General features: G+C 40.5%; 1 protein-coding gene across 1 annotated transcript; it reads right to left on the minus strand.

Annotated features, from left to right (window-relative positions):
• Window positions 1-2,367: 2,367 nt before the first annotated feature.
• On the minus strand, window positions 2,368-9,097 carry LOC126927215 (uncharacterized). Its single transcript, XM_050743490.1, has 3 exons — window positions 8,536-9,097; window positions 2,654-2,896; window positions 2,368-2,580 (listed from the first exon to the last, which is right to left on the minus strand). The coding sequence occupies exons 1-3, from the start codon at window positions 9,095-9,097 to the stop codon at window positions 2,504-2,506; spliced, it is 882 nt and encodes a 293-aa protein (XP_050599447.1). The 3' UTR covers window positions 2,368-2,503.
• Between the last annotated feature and the right edge of the window lie 11,138 nt (window positions 9,098-20,235).

Below are 20,235 nucleotides of genomic sequence, written 5' to 3' on the forward strand. Positions count from 1 at the left end.
AGACCTCAAGATACCTACAGTCAAAGATGAAATACACAAGTTCAGAAGCAGATATAGCACAAGAGTCAACAACCACCACAACCCACTAGTCACCCAACTACTGGACACGACGGACCAGATCCGCAGACTAAAAAGAAAATACCCTCTAGATTAAATCCTTAGTTTCTACTAGAACCAACAATATAAAACTATTATAATCCATGTCATTGTATCACGCCAAACTAAGTTACTGAAAATTCTCAACGAGAATTGATTGTAAATATTCTAATAAATAAAAAAAAAAAAAAAAAAAAACCATACAGCAACATCGTGATTTACGTCCTTCGAGGACAGCATCTTTCTGTTCCATTTGTTCACGTTCTCGAGAGATCGTCTGGCATCGCCACGGCGGACCTACGACAACGTTTAATATTTTCTTAATAAAAGCTAGCAAATATTACGAATATATTATATTTATTATTACATCATGCATTATATACTATATATAAATATTCGTCAATGATAATAAATATATGTGCAAGTAATCGTGTTGTTGATTGTAATCAAATGTAACTTGTAACGCTATTAGTATTTTAATCTTCCTGAAAAATGTTGAAATGTTGATTCGACAGCAGAGAAGAATAGCAGAAATAGAAAAGTAAAAGGAATCGCAAGTGTCGTATATCAATGATATTATCATAGGTCTATAACATTAAATTAAGATTCTTAAGAGATGAAAAAGGTTTAATAGTCGATTATACAGATATTTCGGATACACGATAAATGCGAGGTTTGTCAATGATCCGTGAAAATTGTTTGTTTGGAAATTTGTTTCCAAGGGATCGTTCACGGTTGTCCAATTTAACAAAATGGAACTCGTTGCATTTTATCGACCTAAAACGTCATGCGCAGATATTTTGACCTATATAATTTATATACCATACACTGTACAGATAAGTAGAAAATAAAATAATTGACACTCGCATATGCGTATCTCAGATAGTTACTACTTTAGTTAAATGATTTAATTTAATGGAAATCGCTTACCATAACGTCTCGTTTTTCCGCGTATAAAATCATTCGTACGATCACTAGAATCATGTTGGATTCGAGCGATGGGTCCATGTAAATTGCACTGACCTAGGATTAAAATACGTACGAAAATGTAACAGGCGTTAAAACAGTATTACAGCCTTACAAATAAATTATTATTCAAAACTCTCGTAAATACATCGTATCTTATATAATTTTCCTAAAAAATTAATTTTATTCGTTATATTTATCTTAGGAAATGTACGTTATTAATCTCAACAGCATTGGAAAACCAATTACCGAATGGCTGAAATTAATCGATTACAAAATTCCATTACGGATAAATTATTCGCTGAACTTTTTAAAAGATACGTGTAAGCTTTGAACAGTGTAAACAGAAAATACAGAGCTTCCATCCGAATATACGATCGAGATGTTTGAAAGCAAGTAGCGTACCTTGAAAATACAGAGATACGCATAACTCTGCCCTATGTTTCCCGGTTGCTTGCGTACATATGTAGGAGGAGGTATTCTATATCTAAGTATAATAACAGAATTTCGTTTGGTATTACTTACGATGTTTAAAAGAGCCAAGATATATTGGTGTACTCGAATTCCATGAAAATCTACCACGGAGTAATCAGCAGCTATTCCAAGCTCTAGCCATCGTGGCGACGAATCCTTAGCAGCTGGTCTTTTCTCTATGAAATGACTTATCTTAGAAATCGACTTATCTTCCACGAAATTAGAAAGTCTACTCGACTCGACTTGATAGCTTAAACGCATGATTATTAAAATCATAAATTAATATCTACGAGCAAGTATTCGTGAAATAATTATTATGATATAAATAATTATTTCAAAAGTATAATTTCAAAAATATCAATTCGGTATCACCGTGAATTTCATCCTGCAAATTTCTTTAAAATTCTTGACAAATTTTGGTAAACGTATTCCTCCAGCAAATTTGTCTATTTTTCTATTTTTTTACATTAAATTAGGCAAGATAGATAAAGATTCGTGCAATGGACAATATACATATGTGTAATAGACAGGGAATAATAAAATAAATTAAAAACAGCGAAATATAGATGAACGTGTAGAAGATCAAGCGAGAGTGGAACGCAATAGGGAGAATAATTGTAAACCGAGTTCCTTTTAAGGCTGAAGATAAGCTATTCTTATATTACATGCTGTTATTATTACTTTTGTACACGATAGATTGGAATATCAGTACAATTTCTTTCTTTCAGTAATATTCGATGATTCGTTAATTTATTAACCGCTATATTGTACGTGGTAAGTAGAAAAGCAACGATTGTACAAGAATGGCATTTGGAAAAATATTTGACTTACTTGATAATCTGTTCCTTTGCCATTTAGGACCAGAGAAGTATCCAATTTCCTCGGGATTTGTTATTTTATATAGGTTGGGGTTGATAATCAATCTCGGATCCACTCGGATTGGTTATCACACCTTTTATTTTCTCTCTTATACAAAACACCAAATCACACAGCAAACGTCTAAACTCTCCCAATGCGTCTTAGCAATTAAGGCGTGGTCGACTCCTATGGCAAAAGAGCGTCGTTAGGAGTCGTACCAACATAACCCTAGTAACCTTTTAGTAACTAGCGGTCATACCAACTGAGCATTTCTCAACAGGATTTACGTCGATCGATAATTCTTCCACTATTGTATCGTTGTATTCTGTGGAGACATCGTCTTTTTCATCGTACAGAATCAATTTCTCAGCTTCTGGGTATTCCACGTCGAAGACGTCACCGGAAAGATTATAAAATCCCTGAACATCGTGGCTTAAGGAATCGCGTTTGCTTCGTTTCGACTTTCTCTTACTTTCTTCAACTTCAAATTTATTCGATTTCCCTGTAACCGAATTATCAACGTTTTACCACGTTTGCCTGTCTTATCTTCGCTATTCTCGTTACGGATAAAATGAAAAAATAGTTGCAAAATTTCTGAAATTGTAAATACGACCAGACTGGAACGTATCAACGACATATACGGTGTCACAAAATTGTGACAAGTCAATATTCCAGTTGTTAGTTTGTTGAATTTACGCCACCGCTGATTAAACGTATCACGCTTTAATAGAAAATTCAATTTCCCAGCGGGGAAAATGGAATTTTGCGCTAATTAAAGTATTGCGCTTTTGTACAAAATTCCATTGTTTTCTGTTGCCCGCGAAAATGCAATTTTACGACGGACATTTCAGACAAATTTCCATCAGACGGCTTTCCATCCGTAAAAAAGAATGCTATCTATAAAAGTGTCAATGGAAATTGATCAAAGTAACGTCAAACAAACCCGTTTAAACAGCGAGGTAAGTAGACCAATTGCTTTTAACAAAACCTGTATCGTTGCTCTTAACCGTTTCACTTTTAAATATCAATCGGCGCTGTTCCTCATTAAAATTTCGATTTAAATCGAACGAGAAATACAGCGTAACACTTGGAATTTTCTATCGTTTCTCAACCATACTTCGAACATTTACGTCGCATTCTTCGATTCATAGGATCGCGATGTTGGATTCTTCGATTTCGATACAAAAACGTTTCACAGCTTTCGACGCGGGCAATTTAATTAAGAGAACAAATAATTTGTTTATAAACTGCCAATTACGTGCCTTGAATTTCCGATATATGCAATAAATTTCATTGCTACTTGACCTAAGTGGGTCATAAAGTTGCAACCGTGTAAACCGTGCCACGTAATTTTATTGCATTCAATTATCCACGTTTCCAACAATTTATCAAATTAGAATTTATCCGCGCATCGTACGAAATTTTTCATAAAAATTGATTAATAATAGTAGATATATAGCTCCTCGTATTCGTAAAACAGATTTTTAATCTGTAAACAACGAGTCGTGGTAATTACGATACGATCGATTTTCAACTTAGCAAAATTTGTTTCCATTTAACATTCACATCCAGATTGTATTTCCTTTGTAATAAATTAATTATATAATTAAATAAATTTATTATTCGAACCGATATTCAGATACAGTTCGAGTATACTTGATAAATTTTCAGACTCGATTCTCCAAGTCGAAAATGAGAACGTTTTATCCTATACTTTTTTTTCATTTTTCCACAAGGATTCGCGTTGTTCTCGCTTTCAGACATTGTTCCGTTGCATCCTGTATATACGGGGTGTGCCAAATTTAAACCGTCAAATTGTAAGTAGTTGATTTACAGACAAGAAGAAGAAGAAGGAAGAACTTTATATAATGTTCGTCAACGGACGTTTCTTTACAGAATTACAAACGAGTATCGTTCGTACGAAACAGGTAACGACGCGTTTTCCATCGCAGCGTGCAAAAGTTCGCTGTATTATCGTGACAGCGCAGTTGCATGCTTTTCATCATGCGACAACAAGCCCGTGTCGTTAATAGCTACAATAATGATACAATGAAAAATTATTATCTGGTATGTTTGATTGGTCGTTGGAGAACGTTGTCCGCGTGCTCGGATAGAAGCCTGACATCGATCAACGATGGGAGTAATACGATCTCGTACACACAGTTGCTAACAATTCGATCGAGTTGCAAAAACCGCGTGTTTTTACTCGTTGCGCTAGTTGTTCACGCGAACTCGCATCTCCAGAATAAACCTTCCGTTTTACAGTTGCGAAACCACAAATACAGAAAAGAAAACGCAGTTCTTGAAACTCTGACGAAACGCTGATAATACGGTCAATTGTCGCGTGCTGTGAAATGGAAAATTCGTCGTTACTTGTTTCATACGTACGATACTTGTTTGTAACTGTGGAAAAACGCGTTTATTGCCCAGCTTCGTACGACATGTTTTTCGGTAAATATTTACAAAGCGGACAATCTCGCCATATTCAACGGCTTTGAAATATGTTTGCCAAGGCTAATATTCCGAACAACTTTTTCCTGTAATACTCTTTACCGTCGCTCTGCTTTCCGCGATATTCGCAGCAATTTCTGTCTCGACGACAGCGATGATTTCGTAGTTTCGCTTTTCTCGATATCACTGCTAAAGCTTTTCCTACCTCGAATAACGACGCAAAGCTTCGTATGAATCGTATCTATCCTGTTACTTGATACGCGAATTTAATTCACGGTAGCCTCAGTGATGTTTCTTTCCTGTGCGAGTTGAAAATGATTATCAGAAATGCATATATATGTCGGGTTGGCGTTAAGATTAGAGTTAGGGTTAAAGGCGTGAAACGAATCCCTATTGGCGCTAGACGTGATCATTATGCAATAGAGGAGATATTTACTAGTGCAAATATGACTATGATGGAATTGGACAAGTAATCGCGATAATTAGATACTCGAGAAGCTAATGACAATGATCCTAGGCTCAATAACGAATCCGCGGTCAAAGGGATGACGAACTTTACCCTTCGTTAGCGTCTAAGTTACACTGTACGTTAGAGAAAGGGGCAATTATTACGTATACGAAAGACAGGTCGATTACTGATGAGATCGCACTAGAGAGTGACTCTCCGTCGCGGTGACGCTGTCGAAGAAAACTATGATGGGTGTGCCTAAGGGCACGAGATCATCGGATTCGCGGAGAAAAGTCTTCGTTCGAAGGGTGAAGGAAATTGACGTTGCTGTTAATTGGTCAATTTCCATGTTGGTGGTTAGAGAAAGATATTAGCTGTCCTTGGGAAAAGTTGCTAGCGGGAAGCGTCGTTCGTGGAAGGATAGATTTCTCTTATCTTCCCGTAGTTGGAGCACAGGCTATTTGTCTATTTGAGAGACTTTGTATAATTGAAACTTAATATTCGTAGCGGGTCCTCGCCCAGCTAAACATATACTGTGAAGATGCGTTGGCATCTGGCAATCATCTTACCCGAAGGACAAAGTCTGCGTGTGGCGAGCCGCGGGACAGAAATCGTTGAAATGTTTACCCTCGTGCCCTGTCCCAAGTATTTCTTTTAAGGAGAGCTATAGAATTACTTCATGCCTTTGTTAGACAAAACGTTCATCCCTTTGACCGCGGCTACGTTCGGCGACTGATTGTCGCCTCGAGTCCGAGCTCACTATCATAAATCTCAAATAAATACAGTCGGATCGAATGACAACAGTTTCTTAATACGGCTATGGTGAAATCTAAATTACAATACTAGGGGTCTTCCCAAAGTTCCAAAAGGAAGGTTCCGGTGTTCTTTCATCTCCGACATATATATATGTCGGCTGGACGATAGGATTAGGGGTGGAGGTGTTCGATGAATCTTCGTTGATATTGGCCATCGATGCGGTGTAACAATGGTAGAGTTTATTGGCACAAGTGAGTGGTATTACAGCGTTGGTAACTAATCACAATGTTAGATACTGGCGGCGCTATGACAATGGCCTCGGGTCCGGTAACGAATCCGCGGTCAACGGGATGTCGAACGTGTATATTTCGTGGAAGTCTAAGTTATATTCAGGTCGCCACAGAACAAGCACTACGTACCGGAGAATTACTTGTATCGTCGTTCAAATCGTACGAAAGTGTGTCTCTCCATCACGGTGACGCTGTCGAGGAAAACTATGATGGGTGTGTCTAAGGGCACGAGATCATCGGATTCGTGGAGAAAAGTCTTCATTCGGAAAGTGAGGGAAATTGGAGTTACTGTTAATTGGTCAATTTCCATGTTGGTGAAAGATATTAGCTGTCCTTGGGAAAAGTTGCTAGCGGGAAGCGTCGTTCGTGGAAGGATAGATTTCTCCAATTTTCCCGTAGTCGGAACAAAGGCTGTTTGTCGGTTTGAAGGACTTTCGTTAAATAGATCTTAAGATTTATAGCGGGTCCTCGGGCTAGCCGAACATGTACTGTGGAGACGCATCAACATCTGGTAATCGTCTTACTCGAAGCATAGTCTGCGTGTGGCGAGCCACGGGACAGAAACCATTGAGACATTTACCATCGCACCCTGTCCCAAGCATTTCTTTTAAGGAGAGTTATAGAGTTACTTCCTGCCTTGGTTAAACAAAACGTTCATCCCCTTGACCGCGACTACGTTCGGCGAGTGGTTGTCGCCTCGAGCCCGAGCTCACTATCATAAATCTCGAATAAGTACAGTCGTATCGAATGACAACGGTTTTCTTAATACGGCTATGGTGAAATCTAAATTATAGTACTAGGTGTCTTCCCAAAGTTCCGAGGAGAAGGCTCCGGTGCTCTTTCATCTCCGACATATATATATGTCGGAGATGGAGAGACACCGGAGCCTTCCGTTGAAACCGGGGAAAAACTCCTAATATTGTAGTTTGGATTTCACCATAGCCGTAGTTAAACAATCACCGTCCTTCAGCCCGATTGTAATTGCCTGCAATCTATGAGAATGAGTTTGGGTTCGAGGTGACAACCAGTCACCGAACGTAGCCGCGGTCAAGGGACGAACGTTTTTCTAACAAAGTCATGAAAAAGTCTATAGCCCTCCATAAAAAGAAATAGTTGTAACGGCACTTGACAGTAAGCATACTAACGGTTTCTGTCTCATGGCTCGTCATAAGCAGACCCTATTCTATGGGTAGGTCGATTGCCGGTTGTCGAGACATATTCGTAAAACATCGACCCGTCATAAACCTTAAACCTTGATTAACGAAAATAGGCAAACAGTCTTTTCCGTGAAGGACACTTCCAAAGACTGACTAATTAACAACAACGGCAATTTCCCTCACTCTCTGAACGAAGACTTGTCTCCACGAATATAAAAGACCTGGTGTCGCTAGAGAGTGGGGCAGTTTTTCCTAGACAGTGTCATCGTGAGAGCTTCGAGTACGATTTCATCGACTAAGATATCATTTCGATAGAGTGCTTACTTCGCGGGCTAACTGAGAGTACCACCTAGGCGTTGCCTACGAGTAAAGAATAAAAGAGTCCCGTGGACTGCGGATTCGTTTCGAACCTAAGGTCATTATCACTAGTGCTACGAGTGCCTAATCTTGTTAATAAGTCTGTGCTAATAAACTCTCCATCGTATCACGGCAATGGCCAACCCTAATGAAAATTCATTAAACGCCCATCTCCTTAATCCTGACTTCTATCCGACATATATATAAATGTACGGACATCAACGTCCGAGACGTTCGTCCATGCCAAACGGTAACGCGTACAGGAAACATGTGTTCAAAATGACTTTGACTTTAGCTATATTTTCAAATTGGAATTAGCTAATGGTCGTTCGCTTTGTAAATGATTATTTCTTTTTCTTCTTTTTGCCTGCAGATTAAGCCCTTCCTGTTTGACGGTTTAAATTTATTAAATTAAATTTATTAAACCGAATATATATATATATTCGTTTGTACTACGATTACTCTCATACTCTATGTATGGTATTATCATATCGACGCTATCAGTTCTTACAGTATCACGATCAGAGTCAATTTTAGAATAGAAGAAGCAATTAACGGCGGATCGCAAAGTAAGAAGCTTATAACATAATTGGCAAGGAAGTCGGTAAATCGATCAACCAATCACCTACATCCAACCGTCTAACGAAAGATGAAAAGCCATCGCGATAACGATCCTTCTCACCTGCAGGATTTTCCGGATTCACAGACACGAAGCTCGAATTATTCCTGATCGACCACCACTTTTCGTTTTTCGGCTGAAACATCACATGCTGGCCATTCGTCAGCGGCTGAACGAAGAACGATCTCTGCCCGATCAACATCAAGGCGTACACTTCTTCTTCGCATATCGTCACGACGACGAAGGAACTCGCGTCTCCTTCCAAGCTGCCTTGTCGAAGATCGCAGTTCGCCTTGGCGTTACGTCGCTCGGACTTGGTTTTACCCTGGCGCACCCAATTCACGGTGAAATTCGACGACAGTATCAATCGATCGTTGGACATGGTCCTTAAGGTCCAGTTGCTGATCTCGAGGAACACCGGCTCTTGGTGGAGATACTCGCGCCAAGTTTCTCGGTCTTCGTGGGTCGATCTTCTGTTCCGCGCGCTCTCATTCGGGATCACTCGAGGGTAAACGATCTCGTACTCCTGCAAGCTTTGCAGAAAGTCGCTCATTCGCGACTTAGTAGCGATCGTGCCGAGCAGCCACGTGGCGAGGAGAAAACTGGGAAGTTTCGATCGCGTCATGTCTCGCGCGCTTTGATCGAAATTTCAATAGGATTTTCTGGCTACCCAAAACTCGCAAGGCATGCTCGTTCACTCGCAGACGTAGTTATCGCGATGAAAGCAGCTAATTCGCAGACCCGATATTCTCATTTCATTTCGCCGGTTCGTAACGCGTTCGAAACGCCGTGGCATATAGACGCGGATGCGACCATACTCTCGCGTTCTAACATTTTCAATGTCTCGCGCTTTATCACGTAGCTAGCGCGGAAGTAATACGAAGGTGAATCGTTGGTTTTAATACACAGGGTGTTGTTTAATCGATCGTATAATGGAGAAAGGAACGATTCTACGGTACACCAGAGATGAAATGAAATCATAGAATGCAGTGGTTTTGTAGGTAGTGCTTTATCGAAAAGATTAACCGTGAATATTTGCTCGACCTATTTATACCAAATTGATACAGAATCTTAAAATACAGACGAATCTTTCTCAATTTCCTTCGATCATCGTCTCTAGGCGTACGAAACTGCCTCGTTGAATTCGAACGTTCGTCGATTTCCTTCGACGTCTTTCAATTTCTTCTTTTTTCAATCGCCGTTCGCCTTCTCAAAGCTGTCTTCGAACAGAATTCTTAGAACGACTTCCAATTCCTTTCGATTCGTCCAATCGTTTAGCTTTACGAAACTGTTTCGCTAAACTCCTTTTTCCACTGTACTTGCGTATCGTAACCAACTCGTGGGCGGTAACTCGCGTCGATTAACGATTCACCACCAGTAAAGTAACCGGGAATGCAGCAAACTAGTAGTCGGTAGAACGAAGCGGAACGTAAGTGGAGCGAGCGATAAGAGCGATCGCGACAATCGCACGCCTCGCCGTGCGATTCCCACGCGAACGAATCATCAAATTCGAGCCAAAGATTCTCACCAACTCGAAGATTCGCGCCAGTATTTTCCACGCGCGCGTCACACAAATTCGAACGACTTTCGCGAAAAGGACGGAAGGATAAGACGATCGATCGGATCTCGGGTCGATCGCGATACCCCCGGACAGAAGGTTTCGACGAAAAAGTGGAGTAGACGCGACGAAGGAGCGTCGTGCAGCAACTGGTGGCCAATTTATTCACCACGTGCCGTATGAATTTAATTTTCTTTCGCGCAAGAACGATCCACCATCGGAGAAAGTAGAATATAATTAATTTCGATCTCGTGTCGATCGCGACGTTCCGGATGGAACGTTTCGCCGAAGAGGTGGAATAAACGCGACGAAGGAGCGTCGTGCAGCAACCGGTGGCCATTTTTTCCACCACGTGGCACCACGTGGAAATTTAAACGTTTTCCATGAAAATGATGCACCATCGGTAAAAGTAAAATACGATAATTAATCGGTCGTCGAGTCGAACGTGATATTCCGGATAAAATTTTTCGATGAAAAAAGTGGAGTAAACGCGACGAACGAGCTTCGTGCTACGACTGGCAGCCACATGGACGGATGAACGCGGCTGGAAACGCACACGAGTGCAGCGGCGAACTGTGCGTAAGAGTAAGCGCGAACGCGAGACTGGAAAAAGCACCAGCGCTTACCGCCCACTGAAGTTCTAGTAATGGCAGCTTTATGTGCAATCACCGAGAAACGAGGATGCTGGCGAACGCATTGTTCGACCCCGACCGAGACGATTTAACAAGGGCCGAGGATTTCATCTTGAACGTTGCTCTTGTCACGACCGGCATACTTCAAATCCGATGGACCGATGATGGAGATAGAGATGTGGCGGCCTTGGCGACAATGTATATCGCCGAAGTGCCTAATGAGTCACCTGTATCCTAACGGTCCTTCCACCGAATGTCCTAGAAGTGTGACAACGGTCACGTACGCCTACAGGGTAGTGGGGATATTGAGGGATGACAAACAAAGAAGAAACAGATGTTTTTTCTTTTCGTTCGAGCCCCCTGTTCTTTATTTTACGTGACACTCTCGACCCCACCAGAATTCTTCGCTTTCCCTTGAACCGCGAACTCGAAAATATCGTATTCAGTAAGGCGACGAATCTAATGAACGGGAATTAAATCTGTTCCGACAGCTTCCTTTGCCTGGATGAAAGAATAAGTACGAGAGATAAATTATGCCAGATAATGCACAGTGAGTGACTGGCAGAAAAGTCATATCTACTTACGTGTATGAATTCTAAGTAAAATTTATATTAAACATTTCTTTTTTTGTCTATTACACACTTTTTTTTCTATTCTACGATATCTGTCACACGTTTACTCGTCTCGTCGATTACAATTCAGTTTTATAAAATTACAGCATTTCTTCTTCAAATTTTCTTCATGGCTTTCGATATTTGCAATGCTCAGTGCGTGGTGGCTGTGCAGCTACAGCTAACAATATCTTGTATATCAGTATCTTTTATAATCTTATACAGTGGCTGTGAAAAGGTATTTATATGCGTTAGGTTGTCCCAAAAGTTTCTTTAGTTTTATAAGGAAATATAATGTTATTATTATTGAATTCTGTACGAATAAAATAAAATGGATTCTATTACTACAAAATAGATCATACATAATTCAATACAATAATATGATACAAAAAATGTACATTTATTATTTCCTCACAAAACGAAAGAAACTTTTATGCCAACCTAATGCTAATACTTACGTATCTCTATCTTTTTCAATTTTTTTTCATCAGCCGTTACATTTCACTTTCAACTAGTGTCAATAGTTCGTAGTCATACGATTGTACTATCAAGTGACGCGAAATTTATCTGTCCATCTGCATAGTGGATGGTTTTCGACCAGTGACTTTAAGCGATTTTCCACTTTCTTCATATTTTTGCTTAGATTCCGCTTCGCTTAAAAAGATTCACATGTATCGATATGAAAATTATTGGAAGATATTCTAACAACTTGCAAAAGTAGTCAAGAATTTTTTTTTTATTTATTTATTAAGATTCACAATTTGTCCAATTTGGACATTTGGTGGAATTTTTTAACTGTTAAATTAGCATGTTGGTAGCTACCCCCAGCGGGGTACCATCCTCGTGTTTGTTAGGTTATGTCCTTTATAAGGTCTGCTGGGTGCTTCCTTTTTAGTCTTCTGTCCATGTTTATGGTTTTGTATGTTTCCGCAGCTAGCCGGTTTATGTGTGTTGCTATTCTTGATTTGTATTTCTCGGAGTATCTGCTGATTTCTTCCTTGACCGTTGGCATTCCCAGGTCCCTCCGTATATCTTCGTTTCTGACGTACCAAGGTCCGTTTACTATTGTTCTGAGGATTTTAGCCTGTCTTACCTCTATTTTGTTTATATGGCTCATTTCTGCCGTCCCCCATAGTGGTATTCCGTACGTCCAGATTGGTTTTATGATCGTTTTATATATTTTTAATTTGTTTTCTGTGCTTAGTTTGGATTTTCGGCTTGTTAGCCAATGCATTTGTCTCCTTGTTTTCAGTATTTTTTCTACTATTGATTTGATGTGTAGTTTCCAGGTGAGTTTTTGATCTAAGTGGAGTCCTAGGGATTTGACATGCTTTGTTTGCGTTATATGCGTGCCGTTCAATAGGATGTTTGGTGGTATCTTTTTCCGTAGCGTGAATGTAATATGGTTGCATTTATTGGGGTTTGCTTTTATTTGTTTTCCTTGTAGCCAATTTTCTATTTTTACGATATGTTCTTGTAGTATTTTGACTGCCGTTTCTGGGTTAGTATGCCTGACCAGTATAGCTGTGTCGTCCGCGAATGTCAATACTGTGCTGTTGGTAGTTGTTGGTATGTTCGCCGTGTATAATGTGTATAGTATTGGGCCTAGGACGCTTCCTTGTGGTACCCCGGCCTTGATGTCTTTAACTTGAGAATGTGTGTCCTTGATTTTTATTACGAAGGTTCTGCTGCTTAGGTAGGATTTTATTAAGTGGTGTATTTGCTCCGGGAATTGTTTCCTAATTGTTTGTAGTAGACTTTCATGGTTAATTTTATCGAATGCTTTCTCTATGTCTATAAAGAGGGCTGTGCAGTATTCCTTGTTTTCTAGTGCTACTATTATTTCGTTTATAAACCTGTGCATTTGCTCTATCGTGGAGTGTTTGTTTCTGAAACCAAATTGGTGATCCGGTATTAGTTTTTTTGTCTCTATTATTGGTTTTATGCGGTCGTATATTATCTTCTCCAGTATTTTGGAAAATACTGGAAGCAGTGATATTGGTCTGTAAGAAGCAGTTTGGTGCGGGTCTTTGCCTGCTTTATGTAACATTTTGATCTGTGCTAATTTCCATGGTTTGGGGAAGTATTGAATTCTTAGAATTGCATTGAATATTATTGTCATTAGTCTTATTGCTTTTGGCGGAAGGTTTTCGAAGATTTTACCATTGATTAGGTCGATTCCTGGCGCTTTGTTGTTTTTTGTTTTATCAATTATGTTTCTAATTTCTTGTGCCGATGTTTTAGGTATGGTGTATTCCTTGTCGGCTGTGGTAGTAGTGGTTTGTGGATCCTCCTCCGTATGACTTTTGAGGTTGCTGTTGTTGATAATGTGTGGTGTGAATGTGTTGCAGAGGTGGTTGGAGAATTCTTCGGCTTGTTCTTCGTTGCTTCTTGCCCATGTGTTATCTGCTTTTCTGATTGCCGGGACGGGTATTATTGGCTTCCTTATTTTTTTCGTGGCTTTCCATAGTGAATAGTTGGTGTTCTCGTGTGTGGAGAGTGTCCCTATGAACTTTGCGAATTCGTTATCTTTGTGCTCCTTTATATTGTTTTTTATTTCCTTTGCAAGTTTGTTTAAGTGTTTTTTGTTTTCTCGGGTTCTGTATTTTTGCCATTTTGCTTTTGCTTTTCTTTTTTCTTTGATTTTGTCGAGTATTTCTTGCGGGATTGTTATTGTTTGTCTGCTGGTTGGTTCGGGAGTAGTGGTTGTCCTTGCTGCTTCCTGAATAGTTGCTGTCAATGTTGCTACTGCCTGTTCTATGTGTTCAGGAGTTTTTAACGGGATGTTGCAGTTTATTTTGCTTTCTATTATTTCTTTGAAAGTTTGCCATTTGGTGGTTTTGTTGCATAGTGTTTCTGGTTTGCTATAGTGAATTGGTTTGTTTCTGTATTCAATTATTATGGGTGTATGATCGGAGCTGAGCTCGAGGTTGGGTGTTATTTTTAGTTTATTTGTGTTTAGTCCCCTTGTAACTGCAAAGTCCAGAAGATCTGGTTTTTGTTCAGGTCAGTCGGCCAATGTGTCGGTGTTCCTGTGGATAATATATTGAGGTTATTATTTCTAATGTATTTTTCCAGTGTTCTACCTCGAGGTGTAATGTTTCTTGACCCCCAAAGCGTGTGCTTTGAGTTGTAGTCTCCCGCTGCGATGTACTTGTCCCCTAGGTCCTGGAAGTATTCTTCCCACATTTGTGTTGTTATTTTGTGTCGCGGAGGCACATATACTGCTGACAACTGGAAGTAGTTGCTGCTAGTTTGAACTGTAACAGTGGTTGCTTGTAAATATTCTTTGTTAACTTGGCTGTGTAGATAATGTTTGATATCGTTTCTGACTATCACTGCTGTCCCTCCGTGAGCTTTTCCTGAGGGGTGTTTGGTATCATATATGGTGTAGTATGGTATTTTCAAATAGCTTTTTGTAGTGAAATGTGTTTCTGAGACAAGTAGTATGTCTATATTATTATTATATATGAATGTTTTAGTTTCGAGGGCCCGTTGTTGTAGGCCGTTTGAGTTCCAGGCTGCTATTTCTAGAGTGTCCGTTTTTATTTTTTGCTTAGCACGTTTGTAATTAGTTGTAGCATGACTGTGATTTGTTGGGTTTGCTGTTTCAGTACTGCGTTTTGTTCGCTTATCATTCTGGTTAGCATTTCGGTGTTCTTTATGGATTGTTTGAGCAGTTCTTTGATTTCTGCAGTGTCATTGTTACTATTGCTGTGGTATTGGTTGTGTGTATGTGTTGGTTGACTGGTTACTTGAGCATAGCTTAGACCACCAATGGTGCTGGTGCTGATAGGTTTGGTGTTTATTGCTTGCTCTGTATTTGGTAATATTTCAGGTTTTGTGCTGTCCTGATGGGCTTGTGTGTTAGTGCTTGTCCTGCTTCGTAGGGGCGGGAACAGTTTACGTTGTAGTTGTTTTCTTACTTCACATCCTTTATAGCTGGCTGGGTGGTTTCCGTTACAGTTGAAGCATTTAACTTTTTCTATTTTTCCAGAATATGGGCAGTGTACAGTTAAGTGATTTTTTGCGCACTTGACGCAAGCTGGGCTTCTGTTGCAATAGTTTTTAGTGTGTCCGTATTGTTGACACCGCATGCATTGAGGTATATCTTTTTTGTGTCGTGGTGGTTCGACTGTTACTATTGTGTTTAGTATTTGTTTGATATCATATATTTCCTTGTTATTGTTTCTGGGTTCCAGTTCTATTAAGAATAGTGGTAATGGTTGCTTTGTGTCGAATCTTGTTATATTGTTTATTGTTCTTGTTTGATGACCAATTTTAGCTAACTCATCGCTTAGTTTATGTATTTTCGTTTTAGGATGCAATCCTCTTATGACAATTTTGTAGCTCCTTTCAGTTTTAAGCTGATACGTGTGGTAGATAGCATTTTTTTCTTTTAATGCTTTTATAACTTTCCTAAATGTTTCTGGTGTGTTTGTTTGTATTTTTACTTGATCCAATTTTGTTTGCTTTATTGTGTAGTTGTTTTTCTCATCTAGATTATTTAATAAATCGATGAGCGGGTCTATTATTTGGGCCTCAACAAAGATTGGTGGTGGTTTTGTAATGTGATATGTTTGGATAGTGGTTTTATTTACGGGGTCAGCGTCTATTTCTTCCGTTAGTGAGTTGAAGGAGTTACTTAATGGTAATTCTTGCAGCCATCGCTGCTTTTCTGTAACTGGGTTTCCTATGGCACTTATGTCTGTGGTTGTTTTGCGTTTTTTGCTAGCCTTCGCTGGCTTCCAGCTTTCGTCCTGGTAATATCTTTCATGTTCTGAATTGCTATCTTCCTGTCCCCGATGCTCTTTTGTTTCTTCTGTCTCAATGTTAATTTGTTTGGTTTTTATATAATATGTTTCACCTTTTGTTGCTATGTTTATAGTTGGTATCTGCATTGTTATTTTATTTCCTCCTCACTAACACTTTGCAGCACTATTACTTTGAAGCACTTTTTCACTATTCACTTATACCTGGAGAGGACGACCGTCTAGACACGTCCGTCCTCCTCGGCTGTCCGAGCAGGAGTGTCAAGAATTTTTGAGCACACTTTTTAAAACACAGTTGCTGCTGAGTGCCGAGACGTGCAGACGTGTGTCCAGTGCCCTGTGAAGTTCACAAAACTCCACGTGACGCCCAGCTGTCGAAAGCGAATCCAACTAACCTAGCCAGGGGTTAACAGCCTCTCGACTAGTTCTTTCACACTGAATTAACTAGCTCGATGATGGCTCTATCATTTCCAACAGGCTCCCCGGAGCAAAATTATAACACCGCCATGTTTCCTCCCCCGTGGCAAGAGGGCAACGCAACTATCCTGGTAAATGACCATCACACGAAAAAACGAAAGCTCGAACCGACCAAGACAAATGTAAACAAGATTCAAACCAAACCATCAGCCATCCAAGTGACTACCTACAATAGATTCTCAATTCTGGAGTCCACGGAAGACTCCATGATTACAACCGAAAAGGTAAATAATCTCCATACTCAAAGAATTCCCCCTCCCCCACCGATATTCATTAACGACGTAATCGACATACAGTCAATGATTAAGACTATCGAAAAAGACATCAGCAAAGAGGACTACAAGTTAAAGATTAACAACAACCACGTGAAAATACTGCCGACCCACCCAGACGCCTATAGAAAGTTAACCAAGCTATTAAAAACGTTAAACGCTAAATTCCACACATACCAGCTCAAACAAGAAAGACCATTTCGAGTGGTGCTACGCAATATCCATCACTCAGTCGATCTAGACGAACTAAAATGCGAATTGTCAAATCACGGCCACGAAGTAACTAACATCAGTAACATTAGGCATAGAATCACAAAAAACCCACTATCCTTATTTTTTATAGACCTAAAACAAAAAACAAACAATAAAGAAATCTACAATATCAATCGGCTGATGAACTCCATAGTTAAGTTCGAGCCACCTCTTGTAAAGAAAGAAATAATACAATGCAAGAGGTGCCAAAGGTACGGCCACACGCAGAAATACTGCAATCACAACTTCCGGTGCGTAAAATGTGCAGGTAATCACCCCACTGACCAATGCACTAAATCCCCGGAAACCCCCGCCAAGTGTATCCACTGTCAAGGAGAGCATCCTGCGAACTACAAAGGATGCTCAGCCTACAAACACTACATAATATAGTGTATCCAAAACTGAGACCCAAGGACATAACCATACAAGAACCTAAACCCCAAAAACTCACTACACCAACAGTATCCTATGCGCAGGCAACGCAAGGAAACGTAAACAACTCGAAAACACACATTGTACACACAGAAAATAGAATTCCCACCCCACAAAACACAGACAACTTTACCAGACTCGAAAAACTTATCGAGAAGCAAACTGAGCAAATTAACAACTTGCTGTCACTACTCACACTCTTCATGGACAAATTCATACGCACAGAAGCAAAATAAAACCAATGCGAATAGCTCTGTGGAACGCCAACGGTCTAGCTCAGCACAAATTTGAACTAGAACTATTCTTAAAACAACAGCAAATCGATGTGATGCTCATATCCGAAACCCACTTCACCGACAAAAACTACGTCAAAATACACGGCTACAACTTCTACCACACACAACACCCCAGCGGAAAGGCCCACGGCGGCACCGGAATAATAATCAAATCAAACATCAAGCACTACGAACTTCCACCATTCCAGAAAGACTACCTCCAAGCAACAAACGTAGCAATAGAAGACTGTCATGGTACAATCACCACTTCAGCTGTATACTGCCCTCCCAGACGCTCCATCGCCAAAGAAGACTTTGACGACTTCCTGGACACCCTGGGCAATAGATTCATAGCTGGAGGAGACTACAACGCCAAACACACCCAATGGGGCAGCAGACTGGTTACAGTAAGAAGCAAAAACCTCCTCAACAGCGTAATAACCAACAACCTCAACTACCTTACCACATACGAACCCACACACTGGCCCACCGACACAAACAAAATACCCGATCTCCTTGATTTCTTCATAACTAAAAATATCTCGTCAAGACACGTCCAAATCAATTCCTCGGCTGATCTCTCCTCTGATCATTCCCCCGTGATAGTAACAGTCAGTTCAACTATCATCGAGAATACACCTAATGGCTCCATTCATAACCAACACACCAACTGGCAGCTCCTTAGAGTAGTCTTTACCCGCACAACTTCAGCCTCAACCTCACTAAAAACCAATGAAGAAATCGAAGCAGCCACGGAATACCTAAACACGAGCATAATAAACGCTATCCGCTTCTCCACACCGGCAATAACGTCCATCAGCAATCACGAATACCCCCAGTACATATTAAAAAAAATAGCAGAAAAACGTAGACTAAGAAGGATATGGCAGACCCATAGAACACCGGAGGACAAACGCAAACTAAACAACGCAACTAGAAAACTATCCAAAACCATAAAGAACTACAATAATGACCGTTTTTACAAATATCTCGCCAGCCTGTCCCCCACAGCCGACTCAAACTACTCACTATGGAAAGCCTCCAGGAAACTCACGCGCCCCCCACAAATAATACCTCCAATCCGCCGCCCGCAGGATGGATGGGCGCGTAGCCCTATAGAAAAAGCCAACCTATTTGCCAAACACTTTACTGAAGTATTCCAACCCCATTCCTCCATAGCTGCAGCGGACGTCACCGAATACCTGCACACTCCCTTCCAAATGTCCCCTCCTATTCAACCCTTCATTTCTGCAGAGATCATAGAAGCAATCAGTCGCCTAAACCCCAAGAAAGCAGCAGGTCACGACCTAATAGGAAATAAAGCAATCAAGGAACTCCCCATAAAAGGGATCGCACTCATCGCATCAATCTTTAACGCCATCCTCCGCCTTGAACACTTTCCTAAGGCGTGGAAAATCTCACTAATCACCCTCATCCCCAAACCCTGTAAACCAATATATGAAGCCAGCTCCTATCGCCCAATCAGTCTCTTACCTACCCTGTCTAAACTATTCGAGAGGATGCTCACGAATCGTCTCCTTCCACTCCTAGAAGAATTGAAAACTCTCCCAGATCACCAATTCGGCTTCCGAAAACAACACTCAACAGTAGAGCAAACCCACCGCATAACCCACATGATCAGCCAAACCCTTGAAAAGAAAAAATACTGCTCAGCCGTATTCCTAGACATCCAACAGGCATTCGATAAAGTATGGCATGAAGGGCTACTCTACAAGATCAAAAAGATCCTACCCCATCCATACTACTCCATCTTAAAATCCTACCTAACCAACAGACAATTCATAGTTAAATGCCTAGGCGCCTCTTCCGTAACATTCCCAATAGAATCCGGCATACCCCAAGGTAGTGTCCTCGGACCCCTACTGTTCTCCATCTACACTGCCGACTTACCTATATCAAACGAGGTAACAATAGCAACATTTGCCGACGATACAGCACTATTAGCTACCCACGCAGACCCGACAATTGCCTCATCCACTCTCCAGCGAAGTCTCGACACCATGGAAAAGTGGTTCCAAAAATGGGGCTTCAAAATAAACGAAAAAAAATCCTCTCATGTAACCTTCACGCTCCGAAAACAAACCTGCCCCCAGGTCACCATTAACAACACAATAATCCCAAGCAAGGACTCCGTAAAATACCTGGGCATGACCCTGGACAGGAGGCTAACTTGGAAAAAACATATCTCAGAGAAATCAAAGCAATTAAAGGAAAAACTAAGAAAATTCTATTGGCTCACGGGCCGACGCTCCAAACTAAACATACAGAACAAAATAACCCTCTACAAGGCCGTAATAAAACCTGTCTGGACCTACGGAATCCAACTATGGGGAACAGCAAGTAATTCCAACATTGAAATACTCCAACGCTTCCAATCGAAAACGCTAAGATCCCTATTAAATGCACCCTGGTATGTTACCAACGAAACAATCCACCGCGACCTCAAGATACCTACAGTCAA

This window comes from Bombus affinis, unplaced genomic scaffold, assembly GCF_024516045.1.
Source record: "Bombus affinis isolate iyBomAffi1 unplaced genomic scaffold, iyBomAffi1.2 ctg00000080.1, whole genome shotgun sequence".
NCBI classification, from domain to species: domain Eukaryota; kingdom Metazoa; phylum Arthropoda; class Insecta; order Hymenoptera; family Apidae; genus Bombus; species Bombus affinis.